The sequence below is a fragment of the Rattus rattus genome, chromosome 11 (assembly GCF_011064425.1).
Source record: "Rattus rattus isolate New Zealand chromosome 11, Rrattus_CSIRO_v1, whole genome shotgun sequence".
Taxonomy (NCBI): domain Eukaryota; kingdom Metazoa; phylum Chordata; class Mammalia; order Rodentia; family Muridae; genus Rattus; species Rattus rattus.
In genome coordinates this window covers 72,470,766-72,490,375 of record NC_046164.1, presented here as the reverse complement: position 1 = coordinate 72,490,375, position 19,610 = coordinate 72,470,766, and the positions used below count along the sequence as shown (strand labels likewise).

Sequence of the window (19,610 nt, the reverse complement as noted above, 5' to 3'; positions counted from 1 at the left end):
CCACCATAACCGTGTGTGCCCAAAGCCATCCTTAGACCCATTACACAGACAGGCAAACTGAAACCCCCAAGAGGTCCTGCCTGAATCTCAAAAGCAGACAGCAAAGTTCAGTCAAGCTATGTGTTAGAGGAAAAGAATGTTTACTGAGCGTATGCGTGTTTATTGATTCATTTATTCCTCAGCACCCCTATGAGGTAGTTCATGTTTACAAGTCCCCCTTTCAAGCTGGGGGTGTAATTTAGTCGGGAGCATGCTTTGAGCAGGTTGAAGGGTTGACACTCCGGTTTCCCTCCCCAGTGTCACCTAAAAACTTGGTGTGGTGGTGTATGCCTGCAATTCCAGCACTTTGGAGCTGGAGGAAAGTGGACCAGAAGTTCAAGGCTGTATTCCTATACATAGCAGAAGCTAGCCTGGGCTACAGTGATGCCCTCACTCAGACAGGCACACGATAAGGACACCCCTACCCTCTTTTTCAGAGGAGGGAACTAAGGCTCAGCGTGGAGGAGGGAGGTCCCTTGCCCTAACTCCTCATGGGCACGGAAAAGATTTCAATTTAGAGTTAGAACAGAAAGATTAGTTCAGGCCAGGAAGGACCCAGAAACTATTAAAAGAAGGGGGAGAACGTGGGAATGCGCTGCACACCCTGGATTCAAGAACAAGCCTTTCTTTTGTATCCTTGGTTTCTCACCTGCAGCTTTAGGCCTCACTGTCAAATGCTGGACTCAGAGAGGCAGGTCTAGTGACAGGGACACCCAGGTACCTGCTTCTGGTACCTCCTGGACTTCTGCAATCAGCCACTCCCCCCCATTTCTATCTGTGTCTGAAGTTACCTGACAAGGTCTAAGCCCAAGGCATGGGAATAGCCTCTGAACAGCACATGCAGACACAGAGGGGTTGTGTCACCAGTTCAAGGTCACCCAGTACAGCAGGAGATGTGGTCCAACATTCGGACGTTAAGGTTCCTTCCACCAAGCCTCCTGTAGTCTATGAGAGCCATGCTGTTCCTCGAAGAACAGACCAAGTCTCTCAGGACATAGCAACAGCAGGAAGGAGGTCCAGGCTGGTGAAACTGAGGTCATGAGCTCCAGAATTTCTTCTGTCCCCCGGGTCTCCAGATTGCCTGGGTTAGTTGCAGACACTGACTGTAGAATGACATGAGGGTCCCCGGGGGCTCCAAAGGCCGTGCCAGAACCTCCCCGGTGCCTTTATCCCAGAAATGGAGTCCATTCCGATAAAGCCTCTGCAAATGCCGAGCTGACACCTTGATGGCCCTGTGGTCTCTGGAACAGCTGTGGGGAGACAAGGGGTCAAAGCCAACAGAATCTACCCTACTTCGAAAATAGAACCAAAGCCCAGAGGGGAGCAGGTGTGAGATCAGGGTCACCAGTAAAGCAGAGAGGGCATGGCTATACCCAGATGAGGCAGTTAACTTAGGCTGGTAGCCAGGGGCCTGGGGTCCAGGCCTGGGTGGCTGCGGAAACCTGAGTCAGTAATTGAGCCTGTTTGCCTGTGTCTGTGACTGGCAGGCCGTGAGCTACATACAGCACATCCACTGTTTCCTCGGCTCCTGCAGTCTTTCGGTTTGCTTGTTTTTGTTCGAGACAGGATCTCACTGTGTAGTCTAGACTGGCCTTAAACATACTATCTATCCCAGCTGGGCCCCAAAGTAGATTTTCCTGCCTCAGTTTCCCAAGTAGGACTAGAAGCGTGTGCCCCACACCAGGCTTTCCTGTTCTGCAGAGCAGCAAGGAGAGGGTTGGGAAGCTGAATCAATTATCAAGGACATACAAGAATTAAATCTCAAAGCACAGGCACACACAAGGCCTGCTGCAGAGCTGGGCCCAGGGCAGCATGGGTCAGAGGGATGGTGACAGTCTCGAGCCCCTCTGACCCTCCACCATGCCTAGTGTCCCCGGCACACAATTGGTTCTTCTACAAACCAACCCAGCCCTTGGCAAAGGCCCCATTCCTCCTGGCTCTGCGTTCGCTTACCCTTTGCCCTCAGGACAGTCGAGTTGTGGGGCCAGCTTGAAGCAGGTAGTACCCAGGAGCTCCCAAACCTTGTTGGTGTCTGCAGGCAGGCTGTGGAGCCTCAGGAAACGTGCCAGACTGAGGGCAGACGCAGGCTCAGGCTGGGCCAGAACCTTGCCAGGTGCTGCTGCACAGATCTGGGGGCAGGCAACCCACTCCCAAGCCCACCCAGCAGGCCTCACCGGCGGGTGCAATTGCAATGGAAAAGGGGTGTCTGGGCGCTGTTGAGCAGGTGGAACTTGGTTTCCTGGGGCTTGATCTGGTGCTCGCACTGGTCCAGGTGGCGAAGGCTTCGACAGACACGGTGGGCACCTGGGGGCAAGATGTGGTAGTTAAGAAAGTTCAGTCCACCGGGGAGGCCTCACCTGGGCCCGCTGACATCCAGGAGACACACCAGAACATGTGTTTGGTCACACAGTCCTCTTCTGTCTCCTCCCCTATGTTCACAGAATGTCAAGCACATAGAACGAATCCTCCCTGCACAGACATAGACACAGACACAGACACACACACACACACACCCTGCACAGTGACTGTCTGAGGATCCCAGATAAGGCTTCCTGGACTCAGACACTGCTTAGCTGAGTCTGGGAGAGGAAAAAGAGAGGGCGGAGGCTCCAGATGGGAAAAGAGCAGGTGCAAAGGCCTCTCAAGAACAGAGTGTGGGGGCTTCATTTCTTGTTTCTTTCAGGCTTGAGCATGGAGCCATGCACGCTGTAGACAAATGCTTTACCGCTGGCTGCACCCAGCCCCTGCATCTAGCCCTTGCAGTCAGCCTTTGAGGAAACCAGTGAAGTTTGTGAAGCTGAAGTTTCAGCTAGTGGGGAGAGTGCATTGGACCTGAGTGTTCTCAGTGCTGAGGTTTTAGCAGCTGATATTTTGAGAGGTGAGATGCTCACCAGGGCATGACGGTGCTCAATTTACAGACTATGGAAGTCCCTTAAATCTTAGGATCTAATGAAGAAAGTTGGGGTGCCCTGGGAGGTGTTTACAACAAACAAACAAATAATAATAATAATAATAATAATAGCAATAGTAATACTATAATAATAGTAATAAACCAAAGAGGTAACACTACACTTGCTCACAGAGGTAAGAACAACCACCCTCCCACCCCCTTGAAAGGCTTAATTCTAAGTTCACCTTGATGTTTTGGGCCATCCTGGAGGCCCGGATGGGAGACTCCTGGCTGGCCTCTGGGGATCATATCAGGTCTGGAGGAGATGGCAGGGGTCTGGAGGGGAGTGACAGTGGTTGTGCTGTGGTGTCTGGCTGGTGTCTGCTGTGGGCCCCTCTTCCAGCTGGGTGCTGGGCTTTGGGGGCTGGGAGTAAGTGGGGTGGCTTCAGCCTTCCAGGAGGCGTTGTAGTAAGTCCTGGGCTGCAGGTGAGCAAGGGGTAAGGAGCCATATGTCCTGCACCTGAGGGGGGCAGTTTGAGGCATTTAATGACCCAGAATTCCTGTTCCCAAAGCTCCCAGAGTCATCTCCACAGACTAAATCTCTGCCAGTTTCTCCCCCACCACCACCAGGCTGTGGGGAATTCTCCAGAAAGGTTCAAACCCCCAGCCTTCCCCTAACCGAAGAACGATGCATGGGTGCTGGAGGACACGCAGACCTCCCTCCCTGGACTTAAGAGTCCAATTGCCCTGCTGGCTGGGCAAGGACTCAAGTCGGGCAGCCACATACCCGCCCCACCAGTGCCAAGCCACACAGGTCTCCTGCTCCTTCAGCACAAAGCAGGGGATCTCCAGCACGTTGAAGAAAGCCACGCCCATGATGTCCGCGATGGAGTCACCCTGGCTCCTCAGGCACTGTTGAAACCTGCCCCCAGAACCAGAATTCAGGTCCCAGGACCCAGGACCGCAGGGAGCCTCGTGGAACCTTTTTGTTGCTCACTCTACCAGACGACCATTCACTTTCTAGAACCTCAGTGTTGCCCGCCTGCACGGAGGGTGGTCAGGAGAAGGGGCCCCAGCTGCCGATCGTTAGAACTCTCTGGGTTCCTAGTGCCTATACCCAAGAACCGGGTAACCCTGTTCTGTCCCCGAGCCCTCTCTGGCTGCTGCCAACCTGGCATCACAGTCGCAGTGAGAGATGGTGTGGAATCGGAAGTTTCGGATGCCGTAATTATACTGCAAGGGTGAGATGGTTTGTGGGCACTGGTCGTGCTCCTGGCAGCAGAAATCAGGGCCGTGGAACATACCTGCATGGAGAGAAAGGGGCGCAAACTGGAGCCGGGGTACGGTGCGGCCGCTATGCCTACCCAGTATAACAAATGCTCCTCCCCGTCCCAGCCCAGGGCCAGAGCAGGGCAGTTGTTCTCCAGATACAGCGCCCTCACAGTTCAGAGAAGTCCACAGGCTCGCAGCCTCCTTTGCTTACTCCTAATGATGGAGAGCCCACCCACCGGCTGGTGGACTTGTCTTCCTCAGCGCTGACTCACAGAGTTCCCATGCTCACACCCAAATAAAACTCCAGATAATGAGAGTGTGTGATGGAACGACAGACAGGCCAGGTACAATCTTTCCCCTGGCACAGCAAGGCACTGGGTGGCTGAGATGCCCAACCTGACTTGCTCAAACCAGGTCCCCGGGCAGCATTCCTTGCAGACACACGGCACTCAACCACAGCTCAAGCCATGATGTCCTTCATTGTGGTGTTTCCACAAGCCAAGCTCACAGCAGCCCCCCAAAAGAAGTGGCTTTTTATCTTACAGATAAGGAACTTGGAGTTTCAAGAAGTGTCCGCTTGAATGTGCTAGGTGGAGCCTGGGTCTTTGGGGCTCTTTCCACTGAAGTATCTCATGGGTAGAGGCTGTTTAGAACAGCAGAATCCCGATCCTCCCCAGCCTACCTCTTCCCTCGGGTGGTGATTCATGAGGACTCTGGGTTTGAGTCAATTAGGTGTCCCATGAAGAGCTACTCATGTTCACACCCATTTTACAGATTTAAAAAAAAAAAAAAAAAAAAAAAAAAAAAAAAAAAAGAGGTTTGTAACAGAGGAACGAGAGACCCGGGAGTGGGGCGCCAGCACAAAAAAAAAAAAACAAAAAAAAAAAAAAAAAAAAAAGAGGTTCAAAATGCCTAAGTCACTTCTCCAAGAATACAGCCCAGAAGAAGGGGGGTCAGGCTGGAGCCCAACACCCCACTCCACATCTACCTGCCAGACACCTACCCAAACCCCTGCGGCTCACCCAGTTCTGAGGCATTCTCAGCAGAGTTCCCAACACCGCACCACAGCGTGCCAGGAATGGTCCAGCCTCTTCTCCTTCGATGGTGCTCTCCGGCAGGTGCTCCGCGGTGCTCTGTTGCTCGCTTCTCCCTGGCTCCCGTGGGACTAGCCTCAGACCTTCGGCAGGCCTCCCACTGGCTCTGCAGAGTGGCCAGTGCTCTCTGCAGCTCGGGTCCAGGGGTGTGGATGAAGGCGTGCCGCAAGGGCTCATGAGCACAGAGAGACCTGAAGGCTGCGATGAGCTCGGATTCATCCTGCCTGATACAAACCTGCAGCCTGTGGTGCGCATCCCAGAGGGCCTGGAATAATGCCAGGCCTTGGGCATCTTCGCCCAAGAAGCTCAGGGAGCCCAGAGGGCTACCAGAGATGGACCGGACCAAATGGCAGGAAGTACTGTCCCAGTGGAGGGTATGGGAGCCTTCTGGAACAACCCCTAGGAAAGCCAGCACCCCCAGAAGTATCCCCAGGACCCCCATTCTATCCTAGCCCAGCCTGGTCAGACAAAGCCCCCTGGATGCCTGCCTTTGGCTGCCCACGAGGCAGCTGCTGAGGCTGGAGCGGAAGCGATGCCCAGCAGACCCTGGGTGTCGGGGCCAATGAATGGAGCTGCAGGAGGAGGAGGAGGAAGGCTGGTGTGTGGGGTGATATTGGGCTTGTAACCGAATCCACCGGCTGGGCAGGCTGCTGATTGGCTGAGGGATGCATTGCTGGGCCCACGCCTCCACTCAGCCTGTCCTCAGCGTTGTCCAGTCACCTGCCCCAGGGCTGGCCTGGAAAGATGGATCTGTGATGCCTTGGGCTGTGAGGGTGGGGATGGAGGAGGGAGGTCAAGAGGAAGCTGTGTCTCCTTTGGAGCCAGAAGAGAGTGCAGGGACTTAGAGGAGACCTCCAGAACCTGTCCTTGCTCTCCTAACCCAGTTGCAGCTACCACACCCAAGTCTATGAAATTGGCAAGAGGCCATGGACCTCAGCTAGGGCGGGTGGAAGAGGCCAAGACAGGGCTGGGGCTCTGGGGCCCACCCTGGGAGTTCCCAAATCTTCCGGGAAAAGAAGGTTGATTCTGGTGCTCTTTGCAAATCCCGGTTCTCAGAAAGCCCCTTGTCATACTCCGAAGGCTCCACAGGACCCCTGCAACTTCCAGCGCAGATCTGGTCCAGCACCAATACTCCTGTCTTATGGCTGGGGACACACAGCCAGAGTAGGACCTGAAAACAACCTGGAGCAGGGATGGCACTGGGGATTTGAAAGATAAGATCCCCAAATAAGCAGAAAATGGCTCAGGGGGGCCAGGTCTACAGCCCTTCTATTCTTGGAGTATGACCACCTAGAGACCCAGAAGGCATCATGTGTCCCCCAAGAGACATGGGTTTCTCTATCATGGAGGGGGGCTATACTCAGCACCCCATGTCCCCAAGCCGATGTGTCATTCAGCTTCCAAATATCTGGCGAAGCTAGTATTTATACCCATCATATAGATGAAGAAACTGAGCCCAGCTGTCTATAAGTCCACCTTTGATCCCAGCACTTAGAAGGCAGAGAGATAGGCAGATCTCTGTGTTTGAGGCAAGCCTGATGGTCTATGTAATGAGTTCCGGGACAGCCAAAGCTACATAATGAGACCCTGTCTCAAAAACAAACAAAACAAAACAAACACACAAATGAAGGAAAAAGGCAAGATAGAAACTGAAGCTCCGTAGGGTGGGAAAAGTAATTTAAATGACACTCAGGCCCCCATGGGGCTGAGACCGTAAAGGTGCAAGTCAGGGCTAGCCTGGACATTATCCCCCAGCCCTTGTTCTATACTCTGAAGGAAGTCAAGTCCCATCAAAGCAGAGTCAGAGCCAGTGCAGCAAGGGGAGCACGGAGTCTGCTTCCGCCATGAGGCCCATCTTTGTGGCTTCAGAACTAGCACTAACCTGGAGGTAATAGCTGAGGATTAATGAAAAGAGGATTGGTGGGCTGGAGAGGTTAAGAGCACTGACTGCTCTTCCAGAGGTCCTGAGTTCAAATCCCAGCAACCACATGGTGGCTCACAGCCATCTGTAATGAGATCTGATGCCCTCTTCTGGTGTGTCTGAAGACAGCGATAAATAAATAAATAAATAAATCTATCTTAAAGGAAGAAAGAAAGAAAGAAAGAAAGAGAGAGAGAAAGAAAGAAAAGAAGGAAGGAAGGAAAAGAGGATTGGTGTAACCAAGGTGCCAAACCCCTCTCCAGAAGTTGAGAGAGATGTGGTGACATCGAGGGACAGAGAAGAGAAGAGGGTGTGGACACAAGTTTAAATTAAAAAAAAAAAAAAAAAAGCAAGCACATTTGTGGTATTTTCTTTTCTCTCGTCAGAAGACCTGACATCCAGTTAGGCTCCCTTTTCCACATTCCACAGCCTTCCCTGCCCATCACCTAGTAGGGCTGGAAAGAGAATCACGTTAGGAGCCCAGCTTTGGAAAGATCAGACCCAGCTGGTACAGTGTGACCTTGGCCTTAGAAATCAACGTCTCCGGCCCTCAGCTTCCTCTTCTGCAAGACCAGAATGAACCCTGTAGTTACTCACAGGGCGTTAGGTAAGACTCTTACCCTAGGCACAGCGTCTGCCATCCAAAACACTCACTACCACCTCAGGGTGGCAGGAAACAGCCTAACTGGGAGAAAGCAAACCCCAAGGTTTGGGGAATCACTGAATCTATGTCTGCCCACTTTGGGGCAGGGACTGTGGGACTGTGACTAGGGTGATGCCTCACTAGGGAATTTTGTCCTATCTAGGTCTTTGTTTTCCTCCTCTGTAGTGGCAGGTGCTGTGGGGAGAATCTTTGAGAGCTCTTCCTGTCCGCCCCATGGGAAAGCAGGCTGAGGTGGCACAGACAGAAAGGGAGGCACCTGAAGGGTTTCTTTTGCAACTCCACCTGGGGAACACATCAATCTATGGGACAGGGGCTGTACCTTGTGTCTCGTCAGGGCGTCCCTCAGAAGACTGAAGGGTTCAAAATGAGCGGGATAGGACACAGGGGTAAGCTCTTCTCTGAGTCTTCACCAACCTGGGATGGAGCCTGATTCACAGGGAATAAGGAGCGGGTGTCTGACCGGGAACACTCTTTCCCTCCTGTCTGTATCACCTGCTTCCTCTCCCTGTCTTTCTTTTTTAGTGGAGTCTTTGCTAAATAACCTAGGCTAGTGTTAGACTTGGAATCCTCCTGCCTTAGCCTTTCAAGATTACCACTGTATGCACCATCAATGTGCACTGTCACCACACACCACCACCACTGTGTGCACACCACCACCGTGCACACCGACACCTTGAGTTTCACTCCCTTTCAAGGCTAAAGGCACAGAGAGCCACTTTCTTTTTTGTTTGTTTGTTTTGTTTTGTTTTCCGAGACAGGGTTTCTTTATGTAATAGCCCTGGCTGTCCTGGACTCACTTTGTGGTCTCAAACTTACAGAGATCCTCCTGCCTCTGCCTCCTGAGCACTGGGATTAAAAAGAGTGCGCCACCACGTCCCGCCTGCAACCTGTCATCTATCTTACTGTCCCCTCTTTACAATGTCCTGTCCTGGCCCACGGTTGTCCTGAACCTGGAGCCCCCTTAGATTCGAGAACAACAGGTCCCTGAAGGGCTGACCACCCCACAAAGAAGGGCATGTCTCTGATGCTACATAATTGTTCCAAGACTTTACCTTGGATATGAATGAACTTCAATGGAGAACTGGTCTCAAACAAATCAGAGCTCCTGTGGCCCACCTTGTACACCAAGAACCGAATCTTCATCTACTTCCCATACCTTGAGCAGGACGGCTCAGGCACACAGATCCCTTGGGCCAGTTCTTCCTCAATGTAAACCTAAAGGTCGGGTCAGCAGTCAAAGACAAATCTATGACTGACTGACCCCCTTGTCTGTTCCTCCCGATGTCTTGGTTATATATCTTTTCTCTGCTACTCGCTCTTACTTGTAGCTTTGGGGCTTTGTTTTGTTCCAGAGAGAGGTTAGAGTTGTACCTCAGACTGACCTTGAAGTCACTGCCATAGCCCAGGTCGGCTTGCAATTTGCAGAAATCTATTTGCTTTGGCCTCCCAAGAGCTGAGATCCTGGTGCACACCACACTGGGCACATAGAGGGAGTGCATCTTCCCAGGACCTAGAGCTGCTCCACTGTCCCCTCCGACCCCAGTCTCCCCACCTCAGAATCTCCCTCTGATTTAGCCTGAATGCTGTCTCCCTCCGGCCTTCAGAGCTGGCGCTCCCTGCTTTACCCAGAAGGCGCCATGTGCTCTGTGCTTTGAGAATGGGACGGGCTGTGCCCAGCTTCTGAGCGTGCAATTCACTCAGAAACAAAAAGTCATTGCATTTACTGTATGCCAGGCACAGGATGAGACCCTGGAGAGAGCATGCTTCTGAGAGCCGGGGAGGGGAACAGAGCGAGCTCAGGGGGGAGCGGGAGAGGAAGGGAGCGGAGCCCTGGGAGAATGGAGGCCGGAAGTGGAAGAGGGGCTGGAGCCTAGCGTTAGTTGGCTCCTCCAGGAAGCTGCTGCCAAGACGGAGAGTGAGAAGCAAAGGAGATTTATTTGAGAAAATTCTTGGAAAAGGATAAAAGGGGAGGTTGTAGAACTGGGCAGGGAAACCCTTCGGGCCATGTTTCAGCTCTGACATCTATGGATGGGGAGATAAAGAGCAGGACTCCACCAAGAGGAGCAGGTCTGAGCCAGCCAAGAGGCGTGGGGGGGGGGGAGATTTCCTATGGGGAGCCCCAGTTGCTCCCAGCCAGCCCAGCCCCAGTGACCCGGTTGTTCTGTCAGTAGCTGGAGGCTCCCCAAGAGCAGGTCCTGAAGGTGCTGCAGCAACTGCTCTCTCAGTGACCAGAAGGGACCAGTGAGGGGGACAGAAGCCTAAAGGACATTCTTCCCCCAGGAGACCTCAGGCCCCAGAGAAGGGAATGCTGGGTACAGAACACACCTCACTCTCTCCAGGCGGATTCAGTCCCTTGCACCTCTGACCATAACTGTGCCCAGTTCCAAGTGTGAGGAAATGAGAGTGAGACCCAACGAGAGAGCCGGGCAAATAGGTCTGACACTGCGTCTTACTTACTATGTGAACGTGGACTACGGAGATCGCACAAGTCATTTCGGCTCTTCGGAGGGAGGGGCAGGAGGAACAGGAGCTCACTCTCCTCGGCTACCTGGCTCTCTACCTGCACTGTGTGAGACCCTGTCTCAGAAAGAAATCAAAATGGAGGGGAAGTAGGAGGCTCTAGAAACCATCTGACCTCACTGCACAGAGAAGCTATGATGGTTCTAAAGTATGCACATATATTCTTTGATGCGGCTCCCTTCGACGGAGGAGCAGAAACCCCTCACTGGAGTACAAGCTGTATTTAGTGACTTGCTGAAGTTAAATGTGCTGAAGGGACACAACTTTCAGCTCTCGAAAGATTCCGCCTTCCTCCTTGCTCTTTCTCTGCAATTGCTCCCATGGGAAGGAAGCAGAGCCTGTCACTGGTCAATGAGACAGCTCTGTGAAAAGGCTCTTGTGTTGGGAGATAAACGGGAGGGTCTTGGCGTCGTCAGTCTGTGAGCAAACCACTTTGAAACAGTTCGGCTTTCACAGAAATATAGTTCTCTCGAGCGCTCTCTCTATCTCTATCTCTGTCCTCTCTGTCTCTGTTTTTCTGTCTGTGTGTATGTGTGCACATGAATTCAAATACCATCCAATCCATCTACTTAAAGTATACAATGACTAGCTAAGGTGTGGTGGCACAGGCCGATAATCCTGGCACTCTAGAGGCTAAGACAGGAGGATTATGAGTTCAAAAGTCCGCCTTGATTACACAGTGAGTCTCTGACTCAGAAAGCAAGGCAAAATAAAGACTTAGAAAAATAAAATAAAGCTAATGTTCATAGCTGTGTGACTGTCACCACTAATTTCAGAATGTTTTCAAATTCTCCAAGAAAATTCCCGTACTTCAGCCTCCTCCTAGCACACAGCGACTGTGAATTGACTTTACGTTCTCCGCGGAGTTGTCTACTGTATGCATTCACGCACAGTCACGCCGCCTTAACAACTAGGGCATGCTCTGGTAAATTCCTGGTTAGATGGCTTTGTCATTTTGCAAACATTATAAAGCGTGCTTATACAAACTGAGAGAGTTGAGTCAGCCTCTTGGTGGGACTGCTGGGTGCATGAAGAGAGGAGTTGAACACGAGGCTGCTGTTCCTATAAGAAGGCATACTGCTTTCATAGTAATTTTTTTTGGTAAGTAGAAGGAGTATACACTAGAATAACTATAAAATAGTACAATAGCTATACAAGCCAGCGAGGCAGCCGTGTGTCACCGACTATTGGTGCTATTTACTACGCATAAGTGCACATGTTACACTTTCATAATGTATGGTACGGTGGCTATTTGTACTGCTGTCACCACAAAACATGAGTCATGCGCTGTGCTGCACTGTGCGTACAAAAATCCCTAGGCAGTTGGACTGTTCCAGCAATCTGAGCCTTTTTATAGACGGTTTTGTTTTTCTCTTTAATTATGTTTATAGGGGGTAGGGTTGAGCACAAGAGTGTAGTTCCCCTTAGAATTAAGAAGAGAGCGTTGGATCCCATGGAGCTGGACTTAAGGGCAGTTGCTGCTGGAACGCTGACAGGCTGGAACTGAGCTCAGGTGTCCAAGCAACAAGAGCTCTTAACCAGCAAGCAGGCTCTCTAGGTCCTCCATTCTAATCTTCCAAGGCCACCGGGAGCTGTGCAGGCTACCGTGTTATTCAGGGTGGAGAATGGCTGCCGGTTGCAGTCTACGATGTGGTGTTTTAGGACCGGCTTCTTTCACGTGTATGTTTTTTAAGTTTGTCCATGTTGTAGCATGCAACGGTATGTTTATTTATGTTTATGTAGGGATATTTTACATGCATGTATGTCTGTGTGTCACATATACATGGTCTCCACAGAGGCCATGATAGGGCATCAGTTCCCCTGAAATTGGAGTTACAGATGGTTGTGAGCTGCCATGTTGGGGCTGGGAATCAAACCCAGGGCCTCTAGAAGAGCATGCAGTGCTCTTAACTACTAACCCATTCTTGCAGCCCCACTTCATGCCTTTTAATAACTGGACAATATTCTACTTTATGGATTTACCACATTTTGTTTATCAGCTGATGAGCATCTGAGTTGTTTCCACTTGGGGTTGTTATGAGTATTGATACCATGAATGCTCATATGCACGCTGTTATATGATTTCTTTCTTTCTCTCGGGTACATACCTACAAGTGGACTTGCTGACGTTTTAAGGAACTCCAAAATGGCTCTATGGTTTTAGGATCTCACCCCCAGCATCAGAGAGTTCTGACTTCTTGCCAGCACTAGTTACTGTCTGCCTCTGTAACGGCCCTACTGTGGTACCTCACTGTCTGGCATTTCCCTGAGGGGTATGAGCTGAGCATATTGCCAGAGCCCATTGACCATTTGTGTCTCTGAACTCTTTAGAGGAATCTGCAACCTCAGGAGCCTTGGATCAAAACCACTCAACTAGGAGGCTGGAGAGATGGCTCAGCGGTTAAGAGCACTGACTGCTCTTCCAGAGGTCCTGAGTTCAATTCCCAGCAACCACATTGTGTAATTAGATCCGATGCCCTCTTCTGGTGTGTCTGAAGACAGCTACAGTGTACTTATATGTAATAAATGAATAAATGTTTTTTTAAAAAAGCTTTAAAACCACTCAACTAAGCGACTCTTGAATTCCTGAACTTCAGAAACCAATACACTGTGCAAATGCATGTGCACACACAAATGCTACACACACACACACACACACACACACACACACACACACACACACACATGGGAGTAGGAGCTAGAAGTGATGCTAGGGACTGAATATAGACTCATGAATTTTAGGCAAACACTTTGCTACTGACTCGTGTGTGTGTGTGTGTGTGTGTGTGTGTGTGTGTGTGTGTGTGTGTGTATGTAAACCCAAATGCCTCTCAATCCTTCCACAAACCTATACTTGTTGTGAAACACAAGCAAGATGGGATGAATTTTTTAAGAAATGTTTATGTATACGTTATAGAGATTTATTTATTCATTTTTGTTTTATGAGACTGGATTTCTTTGTGTAGCCCTGACTGTTCTGGAACTAGCTCTGTAGATGAGGCTGGCCTTGAACTCAGAGATTTACCTGCCTCTGCCTCCCAGAGTGTTGGGATTAAAGGTATACCACTACTCCCAACCAAGAGAGAGATTAGGGAGAGATATTTTTCTCATAATAACTAATAATAACTCATAATAACTAATTTAATTACAGGTGTTAACATCTTAACCTAAACTTCAGCTGTCACAGAAAGATCTCCCATAAAACTCAGAAAATATTCAGGTTGTGGTGAGCAGCAGCAAGCCTTTGAAAGACTTCAACGCTTCAAGAATTTCACCATAAGTTTTCTTCTCTTTTTCAGGAAAATCTTCTGGATGTAATTTCATATACCCAAACGTGTTGTGGTTCTTCACAGTTTACAAAGAGTTAAAGAAAAACAATAATATCCAGCAGGAAAGAGGAAATAGCATGCAGAAGCTGGCTATGCAAACCGGCTTTCATCACAGGTCTCAATGCTGCATGTTGACCAACAGCCAGTGGAGTAGCCCAGGAAGCTGATGTAGACAAGCCACGGGTCATTCAGCTTGGGTAGGGGCAGGCAATGGATCTCCTCCAGCAGGAATTCTAAGGACACATAGCCGTAGGTCCGTCCCTTCAGTCCCTTCATTGTATTGAGTCGGCTTCCGCATGAGGTCTTATACTCAAGTATAAGAAAAACCATGACTACGAATGCAGGGACTGAGCTACCGTCCTCCTCTGAGCTCTGGGCTGAAGGGCAGGGAAGAGAGATTTTTTTTTAAAACAGAGAAATAAATAACTAACACAGAAACGACCTACTGAAATGAGGAACACGGGATTGGAGAGACAGCTCTGTGATTAAAAGCACTGTCTGAGCTGAGCTGGGCAGTGGCTCGCACCTTTAATCCCAGCACTCAGGAGGCAGAGGCAGGCTGATCTGTGATTCAAGGCCATCCCTCTTTACAAAGTGAGTTAAAAAGAAAGGAAAGAAAGCACTATCTGCTCTTCCAGACGACTCCACTTGATTCCCAGCACCTACATGGTGGCTTGGTAGCTCACTGCTCTCTGTAACTCCAGTCCCAGGAAATCCAATGCCTGCTTCTAGTCTCCAGTCGCAGTGGGTACCAGGCATGCAAGTGTTACATACACATATGTTGCTGTAAATTTATAAAAAATGCCGTATTTTTTCCCGCACTAGATCCAGCACCATAGTGCTCCAAGATATCTGGTAGATATCTTCATCTCAGTCAGCAAAGCCTCTCACCTGCTTTGCTCCATCCCATATCACACTGCTGATGGCTTCTCTCTGAGCCTGGAAACAATCTCTAGTTCTCAAGGCAGATTGCCACCATGCCAGACATATACATCCCAATTCCATGTCGGCCCAGTGTCTTCAGCCAACACATACTCTCTTGAAATCAATTAAATTGCCACACAACACAACAACCTTTGACCCAATTGATAAGATATAATTGCCCACCTAGATAACATACAGTTTGCTCATCTAGACACACAAAATGCTGTACACATCCATCCCTTATGAATATTCATAACAACCTGTAAATGTGCAGAGAAGAATCTTAACATCCGCCTCAGCTCCTCCTCCTCCTCGCTCCAGTCTCCTCCCCCTCTAAAACTTTTCTCCTGCCCGTCCTTCCTTCTCCTCCAATGACAGGCCTCATTCTATCTTATACCTGCCTTCACATGCATAATGACATCATCCTACACATATACATGCCAGTAAAACACCCATACACATATACATTTATAAGTAATAAATAACAACAATAGTAAAAAAAATAAATGAGAATGTGCTTATAGTAATACAGAAACTCAGCCAATGTAATAACATAAGAAAAAAATGTTTCAATGTAAATTTAGGAATGGAAGGAAAATAACTGTCATGTTTCTAGATTGATTTTCTACCTAGAAACTCGTGAAACATTGGAGTGGGGAGATGGCTCAGTCAGTAAAGCTCCCTCCACTCAAGCATGAGGACCTGAGTTTAGATTCCCAGAATGCATGTCAAAAGCTAAGCATGGCAGCACATGACTGGAAACCCCAGTACTGGACCGAGTAGAAGGTAGAGACCCGTATGTCTCTGACGCTCATTGATCAGCCAGCCCAGCCAAAGCAGTGAGCTTCCGGTTCAGCCAGCCCAGCAGAGGCAGTGAGCTTCCGGTTCAGCCAGCCCAGCCGAGGCAGTGAGCTTCCGGTTCAGCCAGCCCAGCCGAGGCAGTGAGCTTCCGGTTCAGCCAGCCCAGCCGAAGCAGTGAGTTTCCGGTTCAGCCAGCCTAGCCGAGGCAGTGAGCTTCCGGTTCAACCAGCCCAGCCGAGGCAGTAAGCTTCCGGTTCAGCCAGCCCAGCCGAGGCAGTGAGCTTCCGGTTCAGTGAAAGACCTTGTCACAAGGGTTAAAAGTAGAGGGGCTGCAGAGAGATGGCTAAGTAGTTAAGAACACTTGCTGCTCTTGCAGAGGACCTAGGTTCAATTCCCACCTCACTCCTATCCTACATGGTGCCACTTGGCCATTCTGTAATTCCAGTTCCAAAGGAATCAATGTTCTTGTAACTACAATAAAGCTCAGTGGTTCAGCGAGTTGAGCTTTGGTGGTATCTGTATTTTGGTCTGTCATCAGTTTCCTATCTGGGGAGAGTACACGTTTGTTCATGTCTCCCCAGAAGCTGTGTCCAACAGTGTTCTCATGGAGGGAACAGTATCATACAATGCCCTCTCAGAGGCAGGGAGAAAATAGAGGCTATGAGTCCAATGGGCCTTCAAGAGCTGTTAACCAGTTTCCTTCTGGTGCCCTCTCCTGGCCACTGAAAGCATCAGCCGTGCACTTACAATACACACAAACAAAACACTCATATACTTCAGACAAAGATTTTTAGAGGGATAAAAGGTGGAAAGACACTCAGCACTCAGCATCAACCACTGCCCTCCACATCTGTGCAGACACATATGCACCCACAGATATCACACCAGATCCACTCATGCTCGTGCATGCACACACACACACACACACACACACACACACACACACACACACACACACACACCCCAACCCTTGGGGTATATTAGGAGCCTAAAGCCCTGGTATGTGGAGAAGGAAATAGGCCCTAGTCTAAAACCAGGAACTTAATTTGCAATCCTGGAACCAGAGTCTTTTGAGAGCTGTGGTTTCAGATCCTGGGAATCGACGTTTCCTTTTTAAAGGACCATGATTCTCAGTCTCAGGGCTGCTAAGTGTGCGGTCTGTGACACACTTGAGACATCCTGTGTTTCCTTTGTGCACTGTTGGTTGATTAACCTCCTGCTGGCTTTATCCTACTGTTTGATGGCTTCCTACCGGCTCTGTCTCATGTTCCCCAGCAAACCATACATACAATGCTGCACTTCTTAATAAACTTGTGTGGCATGAACTATCGGTTTATATAAGATCCCCTGGTCTCAGCTCTTCTTTATTTCCTCACTCCTGATCCTTCTGCTAAGGACCCAGTCACTAAAAAATAACCTGCCAGCCCAGGTCATCTAGGGTTTAGGGACAAAGTAGGGCAGGCAGAAATAAGCCCTGGCTAGGCCTCAATTTGAGTTGGAATTTAAGACTTTCTTTTATTTGTTTAGAGCGTGTGTGTGTGTGTATGGGAAGAAACCTGGATGCCCAGTTCCCAGGGCTGTAGAATGTGAGCTCTTTCCACGTCTGCAGAAGGTGCCTGCCGACTAAAGGACTCTAATAAAGCCTCGATACCCAGTCCCATTCCTGTCACTGGAAAGCCTTGTAATAGTCTCGTGCCTTGACTAAATGCCTATTCCACTGTTGAAATGCTTGCACATGTGTCCCTGTGCTGTCAGCTTCCTGCCACTGACAAAATGCCTTAGACCACTTAACAGGAGGAAAGCTTTATTTTGGAGCATGGTCTCAGGTCTGTTGGCACTGCTACTTTGACCCTATAGTGGAAACGGCACATCATGTTGTGAGCATGTGGTGGAGGAAGTCTCCAAGTCTACCTTTCTCTGCTGTGTCACAGTTTCCTCTGAGATCAAAGCCTTCTGTCTTAGAGCAAAGCTTGTTCAGAAACTAGATGTTAAAGGGGAAATAAAACAGCAAGTGGTTTTTAAGGGCAAGTGAAACACTCACTAAGGAAAGTTCGCTAAGCTCAGAAAGTAAACAATTCAATGGCTTCAGGAAGTCCCTGAAACTGACCAGATTCACTAGGCTGTTCACACACACACAAGTATAAGTAGGCAGTAAGGATTGCTGAGAGACACACCCAGGCGGACTAAACTGCCTTCAGTAAGCTCAGACCGTGGAACTGCCTATGATTACCAGAGGTCAGCCCAGGTGCCTGACAGAGGCCCAGACAATCTGAAATTACACAGAAAGTTCGCTCCCTATCCTGCTGAGCAGATTTCAGGTTGTGCTGTGTGTTCCAAGTTTCTAGTTTTGGGGTGTTATGAATGGGGGATGCAGGCTTTGATGGTGCAGCTTTCAGTTATTTTTGTTCCCATAACCCATGTCCTTGTAACTTCACTAAAGCTCAGTGGTTCAGCGAGTTGTACTTTGGTGGTATCTGTATTTTGGTCTGTCATCAGTTTCCTATCTGGGGAGAGTACACGTTTGTTCATGTCTCCCCAGAAGCTGTGTCCAACAGTGTTCTCATGGAGGGAGCAGTATCACACAATGCCCCCTCTCAGAGCCAGGGAGAAAATAGAAGCTACAAGTCCAACGTGCCCTCAAGAGCTATTAACCAGTTTCCTTCTGTTAGGCCCCAAAGCTTCCTCCATTTCCCAGTAGTGCCATACGCTGGCAACCATAGGATCCAAGCGGAGGCAAAGGGTTCAACAAAGGGAAGCTTCCCAGTGACCCAGGAACCATAAGGAAAGTCAGGAGAAATGCTGGGCATCATGGGAATCATGGGCCCTGCGGATGCTGTACAGCTGGACAATGAGTCACAAAGAGTCCCGAGGTATGGCACAGAATAACGCTGAGCGTAAGATGGCCCTTAACGCCTACAGTCCCACCATGCACCATTGACAAGGGAACAGATGAAATAGAAATTCCTGATTATATTTTAATTACCTGTAAAAAGGAATAATTTCAATATAAATATGTCTCAAACATTGCAATTAATATTTTTAATTACATGTATTTGTGTGTATGTGTGTGTGTGTGTGTGTGTGTGTGTGTTCCCATGTGTGCCATGGTGTGTAGACAGAGGTGAGGGGACACCTTGGGGAGTCTGTTCTCCCCTGTCACCATGTATATTCCAGGGACCAAGCTCATGCAGCTTGGTGGCAAGAACTTTTACCCATTGGGATGGTTTGTATATGCCGGGCCGAGAGAGTAGCACTATTAGAGGGTGTGGCCCTGTGAAGTAGGTGTGGCCTTTTTGGAGTAGGCGTGGCGCTGTGGGTGTGGGAAGCGAAGACCTTCATCTTAGCTGCCTGGAATCAAGTATTCTGCTAGCAGCCTTCAGATGAAGATGTAGAACTCTAAGCTCCTCCTATACCATGCCTGCCTAGATGCTGCCATGTTCCTGCCTTGATGATACTTGACTGAATCTTGAACCTGCAAGCCAACCCCAATAAAATTATAAGAGTTGCCTCGGTCACGGTGTCTGTTCACAGTAGTAAAACTCTAACTAAGACACCCATTGATCCTTCTCATTGGCTCACCATTAATATTTTTGTTATTTGGGGCTAGGGATATGGATCAGCAGTTAAGAGCTTTTACTGCTCTTGCAGAGGACCCAAGTTTGATTCCCAGCATCCAGGACTCACCATTGCCCAAAACTCCCACTCCTGGGGATCTGATGCCCTCTTGTGGCCTTCAGTGGCACCTGCACTCACATGCATAACAAAGTTTTTTTAATTCTTTTTTTTAAAAAAATATTTATTTATTTTATGTACAAGTACACTATAGCTGTCTTCAGACACCAGAAGAGGGCATCAGATCTCGTTACAGATGGTTGTGAGCCACCATGTGGTTGCTGGGAATTGAACTCAGGACCTCGGGAAGAGCAGTCAGTGCTCTTAATCGCTGAGCCATCTCTCCAGCCCCAGTTTTTTAAATTCTTAAAAATATTTTTGTCATTTTAAATAGTAGTCATCGGGCAACTGAGGTGGCACATGCCTGCGGCCCCAGCACACGGGAGGCAGAGAAAGAAGACGCAGGCGTTCAAAGTCTGGTTTCCTGTGGTTTTCACTGGTACATCTGGCAACCTTCCCCAGCATGTGTGAGGTCTTTAAGAAG

The 19,610-nt window shown here is 49.4% G+C and overlaps 1 protein-coding gene across 1 annotated transcript; it reads right to left on the bottom strand.

Annotated features, from left to right (window-relative positions):
* Positions 1-144: 144 nt before the first annotated feature.
* On the bottom strand, positions 145-6,777 carry Pla2g3 (phospholipase A2 group III). The gene is made up of 7 exons (XM_032916244.1): positions 5,224-6,777; positions 4,101-4,233; positions 3,717-3,851; positions 3,175-3,449; positions 2,214-2,343; positions 1,993-2,109; positions 145-1,289 (listed from the first exon to the last, which is right to left on the bottom strand). The coding sequence occupies exons 1-7, from the start codon at positions 5,735-5,737 to the stop codon at positions 1,076-1,078; spliced, it is 1,518 nt and encodes a 505-aa protein (XP_032772135.1). The 5' UTR covers positions 5,738-6,777; the 3' UTR covers positions 145-1,075.
* Between the last annotated feature and the right edge of the window lie 12,833 nt (positions 6,778-19,610).

Bases quoted from the DNA above. Each gene is read 5' to 3' on its own strand.
- Pla2g3 (XM_032916244.1), bottom strand. From the start codon at position 5,737: ATGGGGGTCCTGGGGATACTTCTGGGGGTGCTGGCTTTCCTAGGGGTT. The intron at 3,852-4,100 runs GTTGGCAGCAGC...TTCTGGGGGCAG, and splicing joins CACTGCGACTGTGATGCCAG to GTTTCAACAGTGCCTGAGGA. The intron at 3,450-3,716 runs GTATGTGGCTGC...TGCCCCCCTCAG, and splicing joins GCTTGGCACTGGTGGGGCGG to GTGCAGGACATATGGCTCCT.